Source organism: Abramis brama (assembly GCF_963993115.1).
Source record: "Abramis brama genome assembly, chromosome: 9".
NCBI lineage: Eukaryota > Metazoa > Chordata > Actinopteri > Cypriniformes > Leuciscidae > Abramis > Abramis brama.
In genome coordinates, this window is record NC_139971.1 from 16,333,513 (window position 1) to 16,358,808 (window position 25,296).

At 37.3% G+C, this 25,296-nt stretch overlaps 1 protein-coding gene across 2 annotated transcripts in view; it reads left to right on the forward strand.

Moving 5' to 3' along the window:
* The window catches only part of LOC311089316 (rho guanine nucleotide exchange factor 26-like), a 99,271-nt gene that overhangs the window by 62,222 nt on the left and 11,753 nt on the right, over window positions 1-25,296 (forward strand). For both annotated transcript variants that reach the window (XR_014607671.1, XM_084123916.1), the window contains exons 7-12: window positions 5,182-5,334; window positions 5,954-6,083; window positions 7,132-7,206; window positions 7,308-7,397; window positions 11,439-11,593; window positions 20,736-20,945. Coding sequence is in view for 1 of the 2 variants with exons in the window: in XM_084123916.1 (XP_083980042.1) it covers window positions 5,182-5,334; window positions 5,954-6,083; window positions 7,132-7,206; window positions 7,308-7,397; window positions 11,439-11,593; window positions 20,736-20,945 (813 nt within the window). In the remaining variant the exon portion in view is untranslated. The remainder of the gene's footprint in view (window positions 1-5,181; window positions 5,335-5,953; window positions 6,084-7,131; window positions 7,207-7,307; window positions 7,398-11,438; window positions 11,594-20,735; window positions 20,946-25,296) is intronic.

Here is a 25,296-nt window from a genome sequence, read left to right on the forward strand (position 1 = left end):
TTAGACTTTGTTGTTTAGCTTCATTTGTTTCCTTCAGACACGGTCTCTCTGAAGAGTCTACCATTATGTGGGCTTCACCTTGTAAATCTTCATGCTGATAACCAGCCATCTGCTCCTCCACCTCTATCTCATTACCTGACTCTGACATTATCACCTAAAATTTTTAAACTCTAATGGCAGAAGAAGACCCCTTAGCAGATATAATAAAGCCCTCGTTATGAACTGTATAAACTTAAAATATCAGAACATCAGTTTAAAGTGGCTAGCACATATGCATTTACATAAAGATACTCAAATAGCTGTAATAACTGTCAGTGTAAATACCACAATAAACAAAGTTATCAAAGTTCTTAAATCCAAAATGCAAGAAATGAAAAAGTGAAGTCCAAAAAATAAAATAAAAATAAAAAATGTCTATGTGTCCTTAATTAGAAAGAGTCCATGTGGATGCACGCAGGCCTGAGTGCAAATGTCACCACAGCTTTTTGTTGCTCTCGTTGCGGAGTCGGTAAGTATTAAATGTTCAGTCCGAGAAGCCGTTAATCCGTTGTTCGCCTTATTGCTGTACTATAGACTGTATAATAGTGGGTTAATACTCACAGTCCTGCATCAATGTCCGTGAATGAGGCTGTACTTGACCATTGCACCGAATCCGTGAGACCGCTGTCCAACGTAGGTCAGGCGCGAGGCGTGAGGATGCAGCTTGATGAGTCCATGCTGACACGATGTAGCAGAAACTGTAGCCGGCGCCATGAAGACCCTCCGTGGCCCATCGTAGACAACACGTCGTCAGTATCGATGCGGGTGAAGCTCTTACTGTAGCTAAACCCCAGCCAGACAATGGTGAAGCTTACTGATATTTCAAAAAAGCCTTTATTTTCTTACACCTTTTTCTTCTTGAAACACCGTAAGATCTACAGGACAGATAAATAACATAAAATTAGCTCTTACGAACTCAAACATTAGCCAAAGGCCACATTAAACAATATATTTTATATATACAACAATATATAACAATATTACAAATAGCCATTCATAAAAACCCTTTTATGATGTTACCTCAGTCAGTATTAACAATGCTGAAAAGTTTGTTAACATAACTTCACATGACATAAGCGATACACATTTAAACACTTCTTCAAGTCAAATAAATTATCTTACATATTAATGCACATAAACATTAAACAAACCAAACACAATACCTTGTTCCCGTTCCAGCTAGGTGCTTAATTATCCCCTCCTTTTCTTTAGAACTTTTCGACTTCAGAGTGTTTTAGAGCGACATGAGGTTTTTTCCCCTTTCCTTCAGTGTGTGCGTCTCACTAACAAGTCCCACCTTTCTAGATGCGAGATTAACGTTCCACTATGAAGACGGAAATAAAGGACTCATTACATTAACAGAGGAGACTAATAAAAATAAAGTTCAAAAGTAATTATTACTTATTTACTCTCTTGTAAGAGTTAGTTACAGTGAGAAATGTTTTATTTCACTGTTTTTGTTATTAGAATTGTTCAAAATAAGGAGTATTTTGTTAAAATGTTCAAATGTTGTGCTGAAATCGTTTTTTCTTGTGTGGTTTGATGGGCAGAACAGTTCTGAATTGATATACATGTATGTAGTAGGCCTATGTAGTGTTTACTCCTTATGTCAAGTGGTTGGTTGCCAGGTGTCCATTTGGAGTCTCCAAATGGCCTTTTGGAAAGGACACCTATACTTTTCTTGAATAAAAGCTTACAGAAACTTCATTTTTGGGAGTATCATCCTCAAATTTTAATCAAAACATGGTCAGACATTCAATTTTATCTTTATGGTGTTTTCAGGCCTTTAACATAAAAGTCTGATCAATTTTTCCCTAAGTGAAGTTCATTCAAAGAAATCATGAGTCACTTTCATGTAAATGTTACCTTGTTTTACTCTGTTCCTATGCTACTTTGAGTTATAATGACTCTTGGGTAACAAGGTTTCAAGTGTCTAGTTTAAAAAAAAGATCAGAGTTATGAATGTGGACCATAGGGTTTAAGAGCTACAGACATTTGTATTTGGGTATGTCATTTTCAGAAAATTCTCAAAAATAGAGGCGCTGGTAACAAAGATTCATAAATCAACCACAGAGGAATTTTCCCGCTTGGAAATTCCACCCTTCTCATTGGTCAAGCAAACCCGGAGAGTTGGGTTTTTTCTCAGGCTTTATTAGAGACAAATTCACAGTAACCCCGCCTCTCTTCTTCTGTCCTCTACTGCTGCTTCTTCTGGTTGATGTCTGTGGGGACCGGCAGGCCGTGACCACAGCCTGCTATGCCTTCACTCTCCCAACAGAGTCAGACTGTATTTTCTTCAATCCAACTCAGAAGAAAACTGCAACTTTACCATCACTGAATGGGCAACCATTAACTCTTCCGACTTCCTCACTCCTTGGTTGCCTGCGTGGCCTCTCCGGCCCAGGGACGGCAGGCCACAATTTGCATGTGCTCAGCCATGTGCTCATGGAGAGAGAAAAAACCTTCAACCAGAACAGAGTCAAACAAACCACTCAAGTTCACCAACTTTTCTTCAGTCAACGGCGAAGAAATCGATTGAGACTCAAAGTCCTTCTTCAGGAACTTTACGATATGTTTCACTGCAAAGGCCATGCAAGTATACATTAAATGATAAGCTGATGGTTCTTTTCAGGTCCAATGAATCTTTTCCATAGTTCCATTTCCTGCTTCCAGTTTCATTCTGTCACTCACCATTTTACCTATGCATGTATGTATTTGTGTTTAGATTAGTTATGTTCATGATTTAGTTAATAAAACTTGTGCACAATACGTATTTGGTTCTGATTCTCTGCTTGCAACAAAGTTTACTTTATGATTTAGATTTTGACTACAGGCTCTTAGTAGTACTGTACAGTAAGAAAGACATTTCTCTACGCCGGAAATGAATATTTCTTAGAATTAATAAACAATTTACTCTGAGTGTTCATGGGACGAACAGGTGGGTTGATTGTAATATTAATTTTACTACATTAAGTTAATTCTATTAGCTGATCCAAATATTCATAATCAATTATAACAAGTTATGATTGATTGTTAATATTTCTTTAGAGCTAATTTGCTACAGTGGCAATATACACAGTTGTGATATATTGTGCAATAATCAGAGTGCAGAAAGAGCAATACAAAATAGCATGCTGTTCCAAGAACAGTAAACAAAGCAACATTTTCTTTTAGGTTCTTGTGCTAAACTTTACATACAGTGGCGATCTGCTACTTTTCTTCTTCTATACTTCCAAGCGAATGTCCTATAAATGACATATCTCAGTGCTGCCCTCTAAAGGCTGGTAGACTATAAAAAAAGCAATTGTACTGCAGTGCACGTCAAACTTATCCATTCACGCTTATCCACGGGTGATTTATACTTTGAAAGCTGTGTGGACACGACACAAGACAATTGTACAAGAGCCCACAGTATGCTAGTTACAGGGACAATCCCCCTAGAGCAAACTGAGGTTAAGTGTCTTGCTCAAGGGCACAATGTTTTTAATAAAGTTATAATTATTTTTTTGGATAGGGCAGTGTAGATGACACAGGAAGCAATGGGGAGGAGAGAAAGGGGAACAAGATAGGAAAATGACCTCAAGTCGGGACTCAAACTTGAGTCACCTGAGTTGCAGTTTTTTTACAACAAGGTTTTCTTCTCAAGGACTGGTTTGGCAAGATGTTTCACGATGAGACTCATTTATTTAGCCCAAGCTGTGCTTCTGATTTGTAAACAATAAATAAAAAGCGAGAAGTCTCTTACAGTCAGAGGCATGATGTTGATTAAGTATAAATTAGGCCCAGCAAACCACAGACATATTGAAATATTGAACTGTGTTGTTAATGTTTTCCTCTATAAGCAAGATAAATATCATCAGTTTACTAGAGCCCATATTGTTTCAAATAAACAAACACATTTACACATTACAAACAAACATTGATAGAGAGCCAAAGACAAAGGACATCCAGAATAGTTAGTTAGTCCTTCTTTTTGTCTTTATGTACCTCTCATTGCAGTAATTAGTTGATGTGATATTAATGTCATTGATGATGTACTTCAATTTGGCTGAATATAGTGCACAAAATGGGACTTTCCCTCTGATCCTCCATGATTCCTGAACATGATTCGGTCTCATTTGAACAGGCACTGGGCCTGCTATAAATGACAGATAAACAGATGTACATGAACATGTACAGTTGCCTTGATTCTGCACCAGAACAGAAGTGCAAAGCATTCCTGAAATGGCCTGCTGCATATGTGTCCGTGTGGGTTGGCTTGTGTGATGGATTGCTCACATAAAAGCTCAGATTCCTTTGCTGTGGATAGAGAGACTTTTGTACTGTAAGTCAAAAGAAATTTCAAAACTCCTCTGATGGATTTTCCCTGACACAGCAGCTGAACTTTGCTTTCAGTGACTGTTTTAACCCCCAAGACCAGAAATAGATGTTTGCTTTATACCCTTTGTTAGAAGTGTAACGATACACAAAAGTGATGGTTCGATACATACCTCGGTTTTGAAGTGACAGTTTGGTATTTCAGTAAAACACTGTGTTTATTCTGTACACCTACCGTTACAACTTTATCCTTTGCACAAATTTATTTTGAGTCGTGTTCATTTGGAATTCACCGGTTAACTCTTGTCCCTCTGTAAAGCTGATAGGGCTCCAAACACCCGTAGATAGGTCCCGGGGTCACAGACCCTGTGCTAACAACCTGACTGACATCACTTCCAGATTTAGCATTCAGGTTGTGTCTTTCTGTGGTCTATTGTGAGATTGTGAACTAGAGGTCACGCTGGGTTCCAGCACAGATGGCTCTGAGCTGCATCCTCTGGATTACTGAAAAATCGTGAATACCCTATGACGGGTCATGAAGTGCGTGTCTGGTCAGGAAGAGCATGTGTGTATGATTTCCATGCTGCCATCCCTGGTTGGTCATTTGAGCGGCTTTGGGATGTCCTGTGCTCTGATGTGATCATAGGCTGGGGAAGGAGGTGTTAGAACAGTTTCCTGGCTTTGTGTTGCATGTGTATATGCGTGTTTGTGCATGCGGAATGACTAAAACATTGCTCCCCTCATTGACTCATGTTGATGTTATGTGAGGCATGTCACGCATGTTAACACCCTAATGCAATTGTATTCTTTCCTTTTTCCCTCCAGGTTTTTCAAGGAACTTGAAGATCGGCACCAGCAGAACATCATAATCGATGACATAAGTGACATTGTTACAAGGCATGCTCAGGCAAACTTTGACCCCTATGTGACATACTGCTCGAATGAAGTGTACCAGCAGAGGACCCTGCAAAGGCTCCTGTGAGTACAGCACATATACACATAACTCGTCACTGATTCGACTGAAAGTCACCTCTGACTTTTACCCTTTAGCCCAGCAGATCTGAAGCTTTTTCTGGACAGAGATCAAATTTCTATGAAGCCTTTTTCTGCCTCAGAGTAAAAATAAAAATAGTCAAGTGGCAGTTGCAATATCACATTGTGAGATATAAAGATGCAAGTATGAGAAATTACATTGCAGCTGTGAGATATGAAATCACACTAAAATATATAGTTGTGATTTAGAGAAACAAATTTGCAATTGTGACAGTCACATTGAGATATAGTCACAATTAAGAGAAACAAAGTCGCAATTGGCAGATCAAATCAGATTGAGATATAGTCACATTTAATCACAATTATAAGATATATAGTAACGCAAGATATAGGTGTAACTTTGATAAATTCACAATTGCAAGATAAAAAGTCACATTGTGACAAAAGTTGTAGATATTGTCAGGATATGTTTAACAAATATGTACATTGTTTCATGTAATTGAAACATTGTCTCGAGACACAATTATGAAAAATGCAATTCCAATTGCAATCACATCACACTCTGCAGCCCATCACTAGTTTAACAGTCTGTTTATCCCTTCAGAAATAAAAGCTCATCCTTTAAGGAGGTACTGACACGAATCGAGGCCCACCCAGACTGCCGGAACCTTCCCATGATCTCCTTCCTCATCCTTCCCATGCAGAGAGTCACACGGCTGCCCCTGTTGATGGATGTGAGTGACATTATCCCTTTTCTTCCCCTTCAGACCCAGTCTGACCTCTACTAATATCTCTAACACTGACATAAACATTCAGCTCTTTTGTAACTGCATTCTCGATCTTCTGACATGTATCTTATGCTTTGATAACATTAGCTGCATCTCTGTGTCTGAGATTCCACTAATGTTATTTGGTTGATTTGACCTGCAGGACTTTCCCTGTTACATAACACATCATATTAAACCAATTAAAGTCACTTGCTACTTGTTTTTCTTTCTCTGCTCTTCATACCTTATCAAATTTCAACTCTCTTCTAGTTCTCTTCTGTTTAAAATAAAAAATTTAGCTTTCAGGGCCTCGCTGTTCAACTGTAACAATTCTGTTAAGATTCATTTTTTGTTTGCTTGAGACTTTTCTGCAGTATTTTTGCATAAGGTAAATGGTTTGAGTTGGAGTTGTTTTATTATATTTAAGATGGTTTAAAAGGGTTGGTGTTGTTTTCTCTCTGTCGTCTTTTCCCTTATCAGAGGATTGTGTATGTAAAATGAAGTGAGGGAGTCAGCTTCACTAAAGATGACCTAGAAACATCTCCATGGTCCCTATCCTCAAAGCTCATGTTTTCATTTATCACCATGCTTCCCTCCTTCCTCTAGACCTTTTCTCACTTTATCACCCTCTCATCTTTCCATCCCTCTGTCTCTTTGTTTGTGGGTCCCCTGAGCTTGGCGGTGAGTTTAGGACAGTAGAGCTGGGCTGGCTGGCTCTGAGTATGAGAAAATTGGGTTTGATTTTCTTTCCTTCTCTCTCTTTTTCTTCCCACAGCTTAGAAACAAATAAATCTCTAGCTGGGAAATATCAGACAAGCGTGAGAGAAAGTTTGAGAGCACTCCTTTAAATATAAAGTGTTCAAAAAGCTTCAGGAACAATAAACCAAAAACTATTATATATACAGGAAACAAGTTCTGTTACAAGTCTGTTTTATATTTATAGCAAAATATAATATAATGCAAAAGCACCAACAGTTGAAAGATAATTTTGATTCAAAACGTTTTTGTTTTATAGACCATATGCCAGAAGACGCCCAAAGATTCGATCCCTTACGAGGCATGTAAAAAAGCTCTGCATGCTGTCAGCAAGGTAAGAAATGCCATGAATTACCACTGTGGATTTTTCTAGTTTTGTCTGAGAGAGCCTTAGTTAATAATCACCATCTTTTGTCTGTATGTGTGTATATGCAGCTTGTGAGGAAGTGTAATGAGGGCACTCGTACAATGGAGAGAACGGAAATGATGTACACCATCAATTCCCAGTTGGAGTTTAAAATTAAGGTAAGAGAATAAAACAACCTGTGAAAGGAATTTTATGATTCACTATATACATATATTCATTATATTCATTATATATTATAATTTATAATTATATATATTATAAATACAATATATATAACACATGCATAACATTTTCTACTGTAAAGTGTTACATATTTGCTAAATTAAACATAATTAATAGGAAAATATATCAATATGCAAAACAGTATTTGAATTTGATTAAAAAAATAAATCTGTAAAAGAAACAGATTTATACTTTAGATAGAAAAATCTTGATTCTGTAATCCTGTAATTATGTTATTATATTTTTAAATAATAAAACATGAATAAAAGGAAACAGAAACATAAAACGAGAGCCCCTGTGCATCTGCATTCAAAAAAGTGCAACACTTATCTTTCAAACTTTCAACACTTTCAACACTTATCGGCCAAACAGGAAAAAATGCCAGATATCTGCAGATATATATATTGGCCATGGCAATATATCATTATCCCAATGAAAGTACCTATAAAAATGGAAGTTCTTTAAAAAAAAAAAAAAAAAAAAAAAACGCTTTTCTGAATGTATAACTTTTGAGGTGATTTGTGTAATTTCTTTACTAAAAAGTTTTGTAATAAAAAATTACTGTTTTCAAGAAAGTTTGAAACACTCCGTCTCTACAATCAAATAGTTGATCGACACCAAACTCCCACTTGAGTTGAGTCAAAGTTTTAATGTGTAATTCCATTTTGATTGGTAGTCCAGTCACACACACCTATAACTATCTTGTCAAATTAGTCAATATATGAGTCTTATGAGTTTTACGTACAAGTAATAGTAAGTTCTTGGTTTATTTCAAGTTATACACAACAAAAGTAATGTTTTGCAGTTTAGTGAGTCAACTCCTGCTGATTTAGTGAGTGAATTGTTCTGTCAGTGAGATGAATCAAGTGATTACACTTATGCAGCCAGTGAGGACAAAAAAAGGTACTATGTTGTGCTTTACCGTTTAAAAGTTTGAACTTATTACTTTTATTTAGCATGGATGCACTAAACTGATCAAAACTGAGTAAAGATATGCAGCACAACTGTTTTCAATGAAAATAATAATAAATGTTTCTTGAGCAACAAATCAGCATATTAGAATGATTTAAACGCAGCATTGCTGGGCATATCGGTGTAGTGGCAAAACAACTGCAAAATGTCCAATTTGTAAGCAGCATGACTGCAAATGTTTTAATGTTAAAGACATTTAACATTGATGTAAATTACACTTAACACTGTAACGCTTCTGCAGACTTTCTCACATCGAATTCAGTTCAGACTACAAGCTGAAAAATAATGTATTTTGCTTAGTGCTGTAGATTCGATTATACACTGTTAGAGTTTTGTATTATGGTATTATGATTTCAGAAGAATGCGTTCAGAAACCATTAACAGTACCAAGTCCCATAAAAAATAAGTTCAGCTCCAGTTAAAAAGTTGGTTTGAAAATAAAAAAATGACAGAACAAAGTTTTGATTTCCAGTCCTAGAGAGATACGTAACTGGTGTTTGACATTTCGTCTGTAATATCAGCTAATGAGGAACATTGTCTAAAATGCATTGTCTAAACTATGCAAGCAGTACATGTAAAATTTTGCACATGCAGACTGTCTTATGGAGAGGAAATATGTCCTTTATCCTATAAAGCATGTGTGTACTATCTTTGTTCTTTTCCACAAACCTCTTTAATATGTTTACAGTAATGTCCATGTCACAGCTGAGGGCCTTCTAAGATTGTGTGGAGTAGAGTAGAGTTACACAAATCCCAGTTACTTGGAGAGATTAATCCAACTGGTTAAAGAATGTGGAATGAAATGATCTGGTTGGAGATGTGAACGCAACTATATGCTCTTTTTTTCTCTCACAGAAATTAGCAAGACTTTAGTCTGCCTTTTAATCATTGGATTTATTATTTACTTGCCTTCACTTACATGTTGTGCTCCTGTACCACAAGAAGCAAGCAGACCTGTGGGTATTTGCTGCTGTTTGTTTTTTACTCATTACAGAAAACTTGTTCATACATTTTTACCTCATACACACATGCTGCTCCCTCGCTGTGGGTCTTCACGTCATAACACATTATGCATGTGCTTTTTAAACTGGCTTTGCACGTGCACAGTGATGCATTAGACACACTCACTGATGTAACCGTATTCACAACCTGCTGCTTGAGCAGTGTGGGAAAGTTCTGCTGGCACATTTGGTACAAGCAGATGTCTAAAGGGTTCAGCATAATCACGACTTTGCTGTGTCCAGCTGTTAGGAGGTCAATAGATCGCACACCAGTCTGTTCATGCACACATATACAGCTGAACTGAAATGACATGGTGTGACAGGGTGGTTTTAGATTGCAATGTAAATAGTGCTCAGTAAGTTGAAATATTCAGTGTAAAATTTTATAATAATGTCCAAGTGTAGGGACGACTAAATTAATCAATTAAATGAATTAGGTTGTGTCTCCACCCAAATAAATAAATAAATAAATAAAGTTCTTTGCAATCTCACAGTGTAACTTTGTCTCACATTGTGATTGTATTTCATATTTGAAACTGTATCTTACAATTACCAGGCTTCCATAGGCAACAGTCTTCTTGCAAGGTTCTTCTGTGAAAAAAGCACATATGCATTTGTACAAGTAATCTGGTTCTGTTTAGTTACCATGAGATCAAAATGAACAGTTCTTGTTTTTATGGAATTTTGCAGTTTATCCATGCACATTATTATTTTTTACTTGTGTGTTACTAGGTGTTGTGTGTGCTGTGTAAACATGATGGCTTTTGTAGTTCTAGACTAAATGTAAGCATGCATTTACTCATCTCACTTGCACAAAAACACATTCAGTATTCCTCAAAATGAATGAAAACAGTGAAATGCAAACTCAGAATATTACACAAACCTGCAATAATTAAATATATTAAATTACACATATACTCCATGTATTTAATCTCACTTTATTAAAGGGATAGTTCACCCAAAAATGAAAATTCTGTCATCACTTACTCACCCTCAAGTTGTTCCAAACCTGTATAAGTTTCTTTTTTCTGTTGAACACAAAATAAGATATTTTAATGAATGTCAGTAATCAAACAGTTGATGGCATTCCATAGTAGGATACCGTGTCTGGTTCCATGTCTGGTTACCAACATTCATTAAAATATCTTCTTTTGTGTTCAACAGAAATAAGAAACGGTGAGAAATAAGTGAGAAAAAGTAACACAAAAGCAATGCATTTTGTAATGCACTTTTAAAAGGAACTTTCCTCAACACGGGTAATAGATAGGAAAACACATGATTGCAACTTACATTTCATGCTGACTTTAAAAAGTGTTCATTATGTTTGAACTTGCTTTGAGGACAGTAGACTTGGTATACCTTGAGTATCTTTCTTCGAATTCTCTTAGGTGTCATATGTCAGAGTGTCGTAAATTTGCTAAGAGTGACAAAAGGCGCTGCATAAAGGTGACATATGGTCGCTCATTTAGAATGCTTCAAATTCATTAGCATTAGAATGAGGTTAAAAGAACAAATTTGCGTACATATGCATATGTTTGCAATTAGGAATTTTATGTTCTTTTTGTGAGTTCTCCTGTTCGTATTAGTATTAGTGAATGAGACCCAGTGTCTTTTCGAGTACTTGGGTACTTTATCCTTGGAAGTGGCAGCAATGATTGATAATAAAAACGTTTTTTTATTAGTTAAATTGGAAAAACAAATAGGAATAGATTTTGTACACTATTCTTGACTTGAAATCTCCTAAAAAGAGCATAACTGAAGCAATGGAACCGATCTCTGGGGTCTTGAGACAATCTTTTTTAAAAGCTGGCTGATTTATTATTTTATTGTTTAGCAGTCAAAATGCTACATCCCTATCTAACTATTTTATTCACTGCTCTTAATATATGTAATTTGGAGAAAGATGAGGCCTTTTTTAATTTCTTCATGTCATCTGTCTTGCATTAAAAACATTAACAATTCTGTTTGGCTCACATTTTCTCCTTTCCCACATTCTCTCTGCAGCCATTCCCACTGGTGTCGTCCTCCCGCTGGATGGTGAAGCGTGGTGAGCTAACGGCTTTCGTAGAGGAAAATGGGATCTTTTCCAAGAGGACATCTCGCCAGCAGGTCTATTTCTTCCTCTTCAATGATGTCCTCATTGTCACACGAAAGAAAAGGTGAGCTGGAGACCACAAATTATATCTCTCAAACAGTGTCCAAATGTGCCTCTGTTTTACCTCTGCTGTTATTGTGCCCTGGAGGATACCATAGAAAACAGGAAATTATTTGGCTAAAGTGGGCGGATATGAAGGTACAGCTTGTATGAATGGGTTGATCCTGTTGCAGAGACAGAACAAAGTTAGCTTTACCACTTATTCCATAAGGAAATGACAGAACTCAAAAACTGTTGTTAGGAAATAAAGCAATTGAGAGGGCAGAATTTTGTATTAAAATTAACAGGTAATGAAAATTGTCACACAACGTCAAAGCATCTGCACTACCCTCCAGACGGTACCTACGATCATCTTTCATGTGTAATATACAACAATGTGGAGTGGGATTTTACCATTGGCCAGTGCTCAACATCAATATTTGTATATTATTATAAATAAAATATTGCTGTCCTTTCAGGTTAAACAGTGTGATAAAAATAAGGCTAAACCCTTGAGTCTTCATTTCATTTGACTGAAGTAAGACCTTGTGACCACTGCAGATGACACGCGCAACTCACAGTGCTCCAGATTTTGCTTTTATGAAAATCTGTTTGTCTTGTTTTTTTGTGTGCATTCCAGAATGTGATATGCTGTTTCCCTTGATTCTGATTCTTGTTTAAATACATTATTCTGCCACTGTGACTCATTTTCAAACTTTCTGGTAATTGTCCTAGACAAACATTGTGTTTTGCTACCTAGCACAAAGCAACTAAAATAGAAACATTAACAAACATTATCTTCATCATGTAACTCTGTTGACGGTGGTGTCCAGTAGGAAAAGAACTCATATTAACATGATAAGATGATAACTTATCGCTTGAATGATTTTGAGCCTGGTTAGGACACTCTGTTTTGTGGTCAGTTTTTCTTCTAAAATTGTTTAGCTTGAAATGACACATTTAGAACATTTCACCTTTGAGGCTTGCAAAATAAACATTTGTTTTGTGGCAATGCATTGATTAAAAATAGTGTTTTTGTGTCACATGTCTTATTGGCCTGTTTGTACAGTCTCTGCAAAGTGCCAGTTTGTCAGTTATTGTTCTGGTCAATTTTTGGGAACATTCTGCACACTATGACAAGGGGACGGCCTCCAGGAAAATGAGATGGTTTTCATTTCTACTCCAGCGAGTACGGCCCCCAAAATCTGTGTCTGGGATTCAACTGAAAAGCTTTTTTTTTCAATCATTGTGTGATGTTTATTCTGGTACGCGGTCTGTACAATATGTGAGGGGAGCCTGAGTCACACTACTCGCTCAAATCTGAAGCAAAACAAACCCGTGCACGCCATCACACTCTCTCAACTTCATCCCTCTTTTCATTTCCTCTCTCTCTCTCTTTCTCTCTGTTCCACTTTTTTCACTCATTTTCTCTGGTTATGTAACTAACACTTAAATCAGCTGGTTATTTTTCTGTTATCTCCTTTCTTCCTTTATGAATCTATTTCTCACGTACACATACAGTATATGGGCTGAAGTGTTTGTTTCATTTTGCATATCCTTTTTGCAAAATAATAATGTTTTTTAGTTGTATAGACAATAGAAAAGGACACCATGTTCAGTACACTGTTGTTAGGCATGTTTATCAAAGTGTGAGTGTACAAGAAGTTTAACAAAAAGGTTCAGGATTATACGGCGACTACATAATCCATCTCTCAAATTTGTAATTACCAATATTACCGGGAATTTGTAATTACCAATATTACCGGTAATAGTATTTTAAATATTAATAGATATTACCATATCTCTTCATACCAGCACAGAGGCCTGTGTGTATGTTTAAATGAAAGTGTGTGAATGGACCTGGAACATCTCTTGGCTGCTGGAGAAGATGTCATTACAGCAGTAGGAACATCAGATTGCTCAACTGATAGAAATTCCCTGCTGGATGCTGTAATATGCAATTATAATACAATATGTTAGGAGCAGACGGTAGTTTAATTGTCCAGCACTCAGTTTGCTGATGGGAAAGCAGGTTAAAAGTTGACTAGTGCCAGTCCAGGTGCTCCTTGTTGCCAGAACTGAGAGAGGTAGATGTGGTTGATGTCTCTGACAGATGGCCAGGCCTGGGCAAAAAGGCAAACAAATATAGGAAATCAAAGATACAAATGACAAAAACAGTGCTTTAATTTTTTCAAGTACAGTAGGTCTATTTAAGGGTAGATTTAAGGTAAGAAATACTACAGATATTGAATAATGAAATGTGGAATAAAACAATGCACAGTCTTCACTGAATGAATTAAATATATACTGATTCTTATTGAGTGTTGTGTGTTGCATGGCAACTTTAACATTGCTGCTTTATATTGCTGAAGAACTGCATTGCTTGACAGAAAAATTGTTATTTATCAATAAATTAAAGCATTTTTGATTTTGTGCGCTTATTTCATGAAATCTTCCTAGGATATGTAGTAACCATTTTATAAAAGCAATAACCCCCATTAAGCCACTGTTTACAGAGATTTTAGAACAGCTAAAGGCTTTTTTTTTTTTTTTTTTTTACAATGCCTCTAATCTGTTCTACAATCACTTTAATCCACAACTTCTTGGGGCTTATTGTTTTATATTAACATCAAGCACTTTTTTTCATTTATGCATGTTTCTTTATCAATCCAATGCGTCAATAAAATTAAGTAGTCCTGTGCTGTGTGGATATATTTAAATACTGTACACGATATAGCAATATCTTTTACGTTACACACTTTGTATCGTCGGCACGATACATATTCTCATATCGCCTTGCCCAACTTTTACATATACGGTTGTAACACACCAAGCTGTAAGAGCTGCCGTTGAGCATCTATCAGCCTTGTTTGTATTCCACATCTTTGGCACTAGTCAGACCCCCGTCGGCGGCTTTTTTGATGATAACTGCCACCTGCTGGTATGTAGAGTTGTTTCTTCTCACCCAGGTGCAGATAATACATGCTAGTTGGCTTTTGGCTGTAGTTTTTGCAGTAGTGGTAGGTTCAAGCACAACTTTCTGGTCTGGACGCAGGTGATGTGAGGCAACACAATAGTCGGCTTTTGTCAACACCAGTTTTTATTGTTGTCGGTTTGGTGACGATTTTATTGATGATGATGATTTTTATTTTTTATTTTTACTAAATCAATAATTTCAGTGTTATAAGTTAATTGGAGTATCATTTGGACTGCTCTCCTTTTGAAGATTCAGCTTCCTAATAGCTCATTATAGTTGGTCTCTCTCTCTGTTGCTCAGACTCTTTCATGATCACCTGAGTCACCGTGTTTCTTCCAGACTTCCGATTATGTGTGATGGTCCCACTCTGTCTGTAGGATCTGTCGTATTCTGCCAGTGGAATGTAAGTGGCATTGTGATTGTGTTGGACAGAGCCCAGATGATTTTCAGGAACTGAACAGGAGGATCTGACTCCACTTATTCAATTATCTCTATACAAACACAGCTAATTATCTGGCTGAAGACATGCTGACTTATTATTCACACCACTAGCATTTCAGTGCTTTTATGAATAGCACTTGCTTACACACCAACATTCTAATTAAAACAGTCAGCAGTCATTGTCAGAGACTTTTAATCATTTAAATCATAGAAAAACATTGTAGCATCTTGACTATAGACAGAAATACTGTTTTGTTTAATATATTGTACAGATGTGTGACAAGTGACAGGACACAAATTTAAAGTAGACAAATATATATTGTATTGTACATGTTTCCTCAATATGTCATCTACTCTCCCTCTTTGTGTTGACTTCCTTTATATGGACAAATTAAAATAAATAAACAAACTGAGACATAAAAAAATATCTTATTTTATGTTACACAGTAGAAAGAAAGTCAAACAGGTTTGGAATAACATTAGGGTGAGAAAATGAGGACAGAATTTTCATTTTTGTGTGAACTATTCCTTCAGGAAAAATTATTATTACTACAATGCAAGAAAAAGCATAACATTTTCATTACTATAATTATTGATCCATCCTGTCAAGACAAAATGCTTTTATTATTATTAAAATCTAAATAAAATTCAGTACAACAAATACTAAAGTGTACTGTATACTTATACTTGTACTTCTTACATTTATGATTATTATTATTTTGCATACAGATAGCTTACTCAGGATAGAGTTAGAAATTTCTGTCTACAAATATGTTATTTGTTTCTTTTGATTTTGGGGTGAAATTTGACTGGGACATGTCTTAATATTTCATGAGATTCACCCGTTAAGGTCTACATTATGCCTCCACCTCTTTATCACTCTTCCAGTGTTCCTCTTTATCAGTCTATCCCCTTTTCCTTTTCCGTACTGCACATTCCATTCTGGTTTTGATTGATGTTTTGGAGCAAGATTTGATGGATAGCTGATGACCTGCACTTTAAACCCACAGCTTCTCCCTGAAGTCATGTACATATAACGGTAGGCCAGTGGTCCCTGGTAAAAAGATACGGCACTGCTGCACATGTGTGTTGGTGTACAGTTAGCTGCTGTTGATGGGCCTCAGCAGAGATCGAGAGCCTCACGTCTCTGCAGCGAGGGGCCATTTGACCTACCTAAACCTTCCAATTACTTCCAGATGGCAGGAAAGCGTTAGACAGGCAACTGAAGCTAGATGTACAGTCACAAGAATAAATTTGTGAACCCTTTGAAAATGTCTTGATTTCTGCATTGATTACTCATAAAATGTGGTCCAATCTTTATCTAAGTCACAAATATAGACAACATAGACACAATTTGACATCACTAATAACACACAATTATTGTCTTGAAGACAATGAGTGATTATTAGCCAGGCAGACTGGACAAATGAAGTAAACCTCTGTGTTAAGACTTCTGGGAACCTGGATGGGAGACCTCCTGGGAAAACCAGGTTGCTGCTGGAAGAGGTGTTAGTGAGGCCAGCAGGGGGCGCTCACCCTGTGGTCTGTGTGGGTCCTAATGCCCCAGTATAGTGACGGGGACACTATACTGCCAAAAGAGCACCGTCCTTCAGATGAGACGTTAAACTGAGGTCCTGACTTTCTGTGGTCATTAAAAAAATCCCAGGATGTCCTTCGAAAAAGAGTAGGGGTGTAACCCCGGCATCCTGGCCAAATTTGCCCCTTGGCCTCTATCATGGTCTATCATGGCCTCCTAATCATCCTCATATACTGATTGGCTTCATCGCTCTGTCTCCTCTCCACCAGTAAGCTGGTGTGTGGTGGGCGTTCTGGCGCAATATGGCTGCCGTCGCATCATCCAAGTGGATGCTGCACATTGGTAGTGGTTGAGTAGATTCCCCCCTTCTATGTAAAGCGCTTTGAGGTCTCAGAAAAAGCACTATATAAATGTAACAAATTATTATTATTATTATTATTATTATTATTCTCCAGAAGCTAAATGGAGTCAATTAAGAAGATGAGATTGTAAGTGTGGGTTGCACAGAAGACCTGCCCGTTAAATAAAGGCACACACTGACACATCTGTTCTCCTCGAGACGCAGGGATTGCAAATCGATTCTCCCTGTGCCCACTATCAGAAAAACAACACATAGGGAAGGACAACACATAGGAAACCAATGCGGCCAATGGAAAAATATTGATGTGTCTCATGGTGGCCCAAGGACACATGTGGATCATTGAAGGAACAATGAATTCAAGAGACTATCAAGACATTTTTGCATGAGAATGTCAGGACAGATGTTCAGACTTCAAGCTTAAAAGAGGTTGGGTGATTCAACAAAAGAAGTGTCCTGGGGTCTCATTTATAAAACTGTGCATAGGAACCTTATTAAAAGTGTATGTGCGCCCGAAAGCCAAAAATGGCGTACGCAAAAAAATATTCAGATTTATAAAACCGTTCGTACACCAGAACCTGTGCAGAATTCACTTTATAAATCCCAGTCAGCGGAAGATTGTGCGCACATGCGTCTCCTCCCCGAAATAACCATATATGGAGCTTACAACGCCTAGTTTTACTATGCAGATCCTCATCTGCATATCATTTGCATATGATTATTCATCCACGTGATAACGTTTATCGGTACAAGACACATTACATTAAAGGGGGGGTGAAACACTCAGTTTCAGTCAATCTCATGTTAATCTTGAGTACCTATAGAGTAGTATTGCAGAGTCCTGCACGGGTCAGATTTTGTAAATCCGCACCCGCAGTGCTTAAAACCGCATCCGACCCGTTTTCCGACAGCAGCACTAATTAAAATCCGCACCCGACCCGACCCGCTTAAAATAGAACCGACCCGCACCCAAAATAAAATCAGTTTAGCCAATCACATTATAGACACACTTACATAAATGTTTATCGCCAGGTCATACAGAAGTTATTAGGCTACACGACAATTAACACAAGGACAACTTCAGCCGAAGCTGTCAAAAGGCAAAACTAAACTAAGGCACACAAAACTAAGTAGCCTTAACATTTTACCAATCAAACAGATGCGGCTACAACACTATATATGCCACGCAATTTCGTCTAGCCTACATCTGACAATTTTGGGTTTAAACACGCCCTGCACACCACACATACTTAGCAAGCTAACAGTGTTAAATTTGAAAAATACTGTTCGATAGAACTGCTTGGTTTGTTACCACAGTTATCTGTATGTTTCCTCGGCGATGAAGTTCCACATTTGCGGCTATCCAACACGAAAATGCATGCAGCAAAGCCTTTCACAATATTGTTTTCTTCAGATAACTCCAAATTTCTCCCAAACACTGGACTTGATTTTTGATGACGTATTGTCGACAACTTTACAATCTCCACTAGCTATTCTTTTCTTCAACTCCTCAGCATCCATCTCGACGACTGCAAGCAGATCGCGCCCCAAATCCGGTTATGATGAATTTTTAAAAGTGAAAGTAGCCTAGGTAAGGTTATAGATCCTGGGAGGGCGTGGTGCGTGGGCACAAATAAACTAATGTGGATTTTAAATTATTGTATCAACTTGAAATACAGGCATATTTTTGTAGATGTGTTCCTAAAAATATGCATATATTTTTTACATTTGCATGTGATTGTTTTAAACCCGTGTTTAGACCCGTGTTTCCCCCGTGTCCGACACAGTTGGATATTTTTCACCCGTTTGAGCAAAATTTGCGGGTCACCCGTCGGGTACCAGCGGGTACCCGCACCCGTGCAGGACTCTATATTGCATCCTTCATATCTCCAAAAAGTCTTTCGTTTTATTTAAATTTATAAAAGAAAGATAGGCTGTACCGAGTCTTTCCGAAAAAAAAAACGAGCGGCTGGAGGCGTGCCGTGTGGAAAAGAATCCACTAGAAAAGCTAAAGAATCACGAGCGCCGATAGCTAACAACACACAGACATTTGAAGCAGTTTACTCACCGTCTGCGGTTCCAACGCACGACCGGAACCTTTATCGTTGGGACTGCTCCATCCTTAAGCATTAGACGATCTGCAAATCCGGCGTCGAACTGGGCCTTGTTTATATAACAATCATCGTCGAAATGCAGGGAACAAACAAGAACACTTGCACAACTCCGTTGATGCTCTGGAAAAAACAAACTCCATCCACTGGTCCCTTAACGCTGGGTTCTTTGGGAATCTGTGCAGGGTTGTCTTGCCCTGGCAACCAAAAACACACTTCTTTGGTGACATTGTTTATTTCTTTAAGTCCTGTGACTGCAGCGCAGCCGATGACTTCCCTAAAGCCGAGCACATCGCTTTGATGCGCCCTTCCGGGAGAAGTGCCCTTAGGACCCGTATAAGGAAATTCCGCCGCATCTGACGTCACACACGCCCATACTCGGAAAAGACTTTCCGAAACTTGTGACAAACCGGAAGGAGTATTTTTGGCACAGAAATACTCCATCAAACGTACAACTTAATTTTTGAAACTTTGTCCAAATCCAACTCTTTAACAGTGTAAAAAACTCAGTATGCGTGAAATAGCATTTCACCCCCCCCCCCCCCCCCCTCTCTTTAATAAAAATCAAGTAGTTGCCTATCCTTGCCTTGTTTTTGAATACATAAATCAAATAGTGTAATATACATTTCAGAGAAAGTTTTTCTCAATCTTTTCCACTGGCCAAATTGTATTTTTAATTGATTTATATTTTTAATGGAAACAGATAGGCCTTGGGCATTATTTGCACGAAACTATTTTCTCAGACAATCTGGTATTATCATGATAAGCAATTATCTCTGTGGTTAAAACATTAAAACACAGCATGCCAGAGGAAAAGTGTTCAAAAACATCGCATCCACAACAAATATTTCTATTGATTGAATTTGAATATAAAAAATGTTGTAACTTCTCAGTAATGATTTCATGTTTAAGTGTTTAACTCCATTAATTTGAATGGCATATTTAATCTAAATGTTTATATCAGAAGTAAAACATAGTTTAAATCATTATTTTATTTATTTAAACTGTTATTTGCGTCAGTTTCACTAAACGGCCCAACGCGCTCGCTGGCGCGGACATTTTGGATATTTGCTTCAAGTGACAGGCTTGGTGAGTGAAATTATATTTGTATTATCTTTCTGTATATGTTTCATTTTCTTTAGATTTTCTGTCTAAAAGTGACCAAAAAGACACTTAACTCCAGCTCACCATCGGTGTCGCCAAACTGCTCCATCTCCAAAACGTTCGTACGCATGGGTCAGAGTGTTCGTGTAGGTGTGCAAATTTTCCCGTCAAGTTTGTTTTTATAAATCACAACTTATGCGTCGGAAGTGGCGTACGCACATTTTCAGCCCCGTTTTGTGCGTACTCCACGTTTATAAATGAGACCCCTGGTCTGAAGCCAATTGACATTCTGTGACATAACCTAAAGAGTGCTGTGCAAACAAGACAACCCAGAAATATAGATAAACTGAAACAGATTTGAGCTGAGGGATGGTCCAAAATTGATCAAAAGTCTTTCAAGCAGCTACAGTAAACATCTGGTGGAAGTTCTAAAGGAAAATCTACAAGTTACTACTGTTCAACTTAATTTCTCCTCCCTGCTCTGTGAATGATTGTATTCAATAAAAATGTGAAAAGTACAATTGTTTGTGATGGACTTGGTGGTGTTCCATCGCAAATGTATATCCGAGATCCAAAGTGATTTAACCTGGAATATTCCTTAATATTAATCTCTGACTCTCTCTGTTTCTCTTCCCTCAGCGAGGAGAGCTATACAGTTATAGACTACGCACTGAGGGATCAGATCTGGGTGGGGTCGTGTCAGGCAGAAGACCTGAATCTCTCTCCAGTACGTGGCACTGCGGGAATGCTGACGTCACGACAGAACGTGGCCAGCCACCTGTTCCAGATCAGTTTCCGTAGCAACTACTCTGGAGGCAATGTGACCATGATCTTAGGGTTGGAGCTACTGTAAGTATTTGCATAATAATTCATATACATCACTCGTGCACTTATTTGCAGTATTTCTGCCAAACATCTTTACAGGGATCCCACGTTCAGAGAAAATATGGAAATATCCAGTAATTTTAAAATAGTTTTATGAATAATAATAATAATAATAATAATATTAATAAAATCTTAAAAAGTTTTTGGAAGTTAATATAATTTTGAAAGAAAAAAATCTAAAATATCTGTATACATTTTCCCACATTTTTTAATTGGCTAGAAAGTCAGTTACACTACTGTTTAAAAGTTTGGAGTCTGTAAGATTTTTAAGATTTTTAAAAGAAGTCTCTTATGCTCACCAAGGCTGCATTTATTTGATCAAAATTACAGTAAAAAAAGTAATTTGAAGTATTATTACAATTAATAATAGCTGTAACGTGTATATCCTGTTATGTTCTGATGTGGTTTTGTTTTCACTCTGTCTGCTCTGTTTGCCTGTGCTCATAATTAGTTCCCTTGGTTACTCATTCATTCTCTAGTTTGTTACTATGGTTAATCATTGATTAAATGTTCACCTGTGTTCATCTAGTTCCCTTTGTTTGTTCCTTATATTTATTTCCCTGTGTTCAGTTTCAGTTTACTGAAAAATAAGAGAGCACAACACTGTATGACATGTGTGAAAAACTCAGTTCCTGGAGGGCCACAGCCCTCCAGAGTGTAGCTTTAGCTTCAACCCTAATTAAACGCACCTGATCCAGCTCATCAAGTCCTTCAGGCTTATTTGAAAACTACAGGTATGTGTGTTTGAACAGGTTTGAAACTAAATTCCTGGAGGACCACAGCCTTGCAGAGTTGAGTTTTTCACTCCTGCTGTATGATTTCTAGAGCTGATATAGGGCAATTTGTTCAGCAGAGCTTCGCATTATCCATAACTTCTAGAAATAACGATGCAATTCATATTCAATTCAGCTTCATATTGCATCATTCATTGTTTTGTCTTAAAATCAAGTATTGTCCAAACCCAGTCATAGATTTATTCATATATCCTGGCAAAGATGTATTTTAGTAATTTCTGGTTTAAATTGAGATCCCTTCCTTTTATTACTCACTTATGATCTGCCATTCCAAAGTCAAGGGTCATATATACTGACCAATAGCATATCTTGAAAATTAGATCCAATCAGAATTTTAAGCATATATATATATATATATATATATATATATATATATATATATATATTTATTTTTTTGTTCTCAGTGACCCAGATTTAGGAAAGTTTGAATACATTTATTTCAGAATAATTTTGGCTGTAGATTTATTTAAAATAGAAATATTTTGTAATATTGTAAATGTCTTTACTGTCACTTTTGATCAGTTTAATGCATTCTTGTTGAATAAAAGTGTTCTATATAAATAATCTAAATAATCTCACTGACCCCAAACTTGTGTTGTGTAAATTCATTGGTCAAAGATGTGGGAACCCTGACTTTATCATATAATTTCCTTTTCTCCCTTTGCTTCCTTTCATGGTGCATTTAGTTTGCTTGTGCTCACATCAACACACTTACACATTAATGAAGCTGCTTATGACTTATGTGAGTGATTCTGTATCTTTCTGAGGCTAGATAACCTGCTGAAGTAGACATGTTGACATAACCTTTAATTGACATGACAGATTTTAACTGCTCTATAAAAAGCAGTACATGTGTGTTTTAGCACCCATCAGTCATCACACTGCAGGACCGCATGTACCAGCACAAGATTTATCAGAAAAAATCAGGCATTCACCCAGTAAACAAAACAAAAATAAGCCGCGATGTTGATCTACCTGATCTTCCGGATTTCCTGATCTACCTCACCCTTTTACTTGTAATAGTTGTTGATGGTTTTGAATCAGGGTTTGTTTGAAACTATTGCTGTAGGTGATGTACTTAGTGCCAAGAACTACTCATTAAAAAAGCTAATCATGTCGAACAGAGCACATACAAACATGTTTGGTGAAGAGAAAGACTCCAGCAGGGTTTTTGCTCTTGTTTTGAGGACTAAGGTCAGGAAAGGGGAGGACAAAAGAACAGAGAATAGCTGCACAGAAACAGCTGCACATTTGTATCATTCTTTTGCTCTGTATCTCTCCAAAATAATCCTCCTTCCTCCATTTTAAAGCCAGAAAACCTGAATTGTATTTCAAGGGAACAATTTCTACACTTATGTAACATTGTATTATTTTATTTAAGCTTAATTTTTAGTCAAATTTATTTGCATCAAAACCAGTAGTTATTTTCACATGATCATCTTCTTTCACACCTCTGACCTTTAGAAATAAACACTTATTTCCGGACACAGTGTGTGGTGCCCGCCTGTGCAAATATCAGCATCACAATGTTAAGTGGTTGCCAAGGTGTTCTGAGTGTTTTTTAGTGTGTTGCTATTCCGTTGCTAAGTGGTCACTTACTTCCTCAAGTCTAAAGGACTCACTTCCCAAGTTGATATTCTGGTCTCTAGATATGACTCTAGTCACTCTGGACACTATAATTTCTAGGCCTTTTTGTTTGTTTGTAATGGAGCACTGAGAACTTATCAAGAAATTCCATGAAACCAACCATATCACTCATTTAAATGGATGACAAAGGTCTTTATTTGTTCAGTAAAGATCTGTATCATTCCGCAAGCTTTTAAAGCAAATAGGTTTAGAGACACAGTAAAACAAGTTATATTGAACTGAACAGGCTATGTACTTAGAGAAATCTTAAAGGTACAGTAGCTAAAACTAGTTTTACTTTAAAGGGGTGGTTGAATATGATTTCACTTTTTTAACTTTAGCTAGTGTGTAATGTTGCTGTTTGAGCATAAACAACATCTGCAAATTTACAACGCTCAAAGTTCAATACAAAGGGAGATATTTGCTTTTAAAGAAATCAATTTCTAAGGACTACAGCAAACGGCCGGTAGGGACTACAAGACATTCCTCCAGGGTTAGTTACATCACTAACCCCAACATTTACATAAACCCCTCCTCTGGGAACACAATAAATAAAGGGGGCGAGGCCATTTTATGTTGCTTTGGAGAAGAGTTGTTGTGGTAGTAGAGTGTCGTTGCCGCCATGCCGTCGAAACACTGTTATTTTCACTCAGATTGCAGGTCCACTTTCATAGAAACCGGAAATCATCCGACTGGTTTTACAAGGAGGAACAGAGCAGTGTAGAATAATGGTTAAATATGTGAAAAATAATGCAAATTTTTAAAAACAAAGCATGAACACATGTTACAGTGCACCCCACAAACACAATCAAGCCTTCGAAAAAAGGTGTTTTACCACTGAGTACATTAGATACTTTTAAAGGATTAGAACCATTTTCAATTGAGCTTTTCAGGTGAGTGAGATAAATTTTATCTGTCTCTGAGAGTGTAATTATAGCTTAGCATGTTGCCAATCCACTTACATAACAAAGATGCTTATCTACAGTTGCTCTTGGTGAAGAGTCAGCATGACTGTAGTTCTTCTGAGGAACCTTTGTCAACACAAGACAAGTTCTCCCACATTTCTTGCAGGCTCCACCCAATTGAGTGTCTAATAACATGTTGATACTGCTAAACCAGCTCTATGAGTGGTATGCTGTGAGTGGCACAATCCTTCCTCACGGTGGGTGTCCAAGAATGTCATCATTATGGAAAGCCCCCAACTCCCCATGTCTTAGAAAAGGATATTGGAGAACAGACCCCCATTGTGACGTCATTAGCCACATCTTTTTGTGCTGTGTTCACTTGAATGTTGATATGGGTGCTTCTCATTACTTCTCAATTTATGCTTCCTCATTTCCTCGCAGTGGGTCGCCAGGAGCAGGCTTGAAGACTGCCATAGAAGAACCACTTTTGCATCCCCAAAGAACCTTTCGGCAAACAGTTCTTAAAAGACCCATGTTTTTCTTAGTGTGGAGAACATTTTAATAATCTAAACAACCTTTTTCTAGTATAAAGAACCTTTTTGTTGAATGGTCCCTTCAATGCAGCTGATGACCTTTTGAAGTGATGCTTGAGTGATCAATAATATTCCAATACACAAAGAAGATTTCCTTCGATTCTTCCGTCTTCATTTTCTTTCCTTGCATCCTTTCTTCACATCTTAAGGGGGATGAGAAGCACTATATTCACACTATTCAACTATAGCTAGATGGCTAAGCACTGTCAGGAGCTTGAGTCATCTCAACGCCTTCCCTCCTGCTGGCTCACTTAGTGCCTCTTTTAGTTTTCAGGAGGAATAACCATTAATACGGTATTTGAAAGGTGCCCTAAAACTACAAGTGGAAACTCTTTGCACTCTCTGCCCACTAAATGAGCAGTATAATTGATTAAGATAATGTACTGGTTTTGTCTTA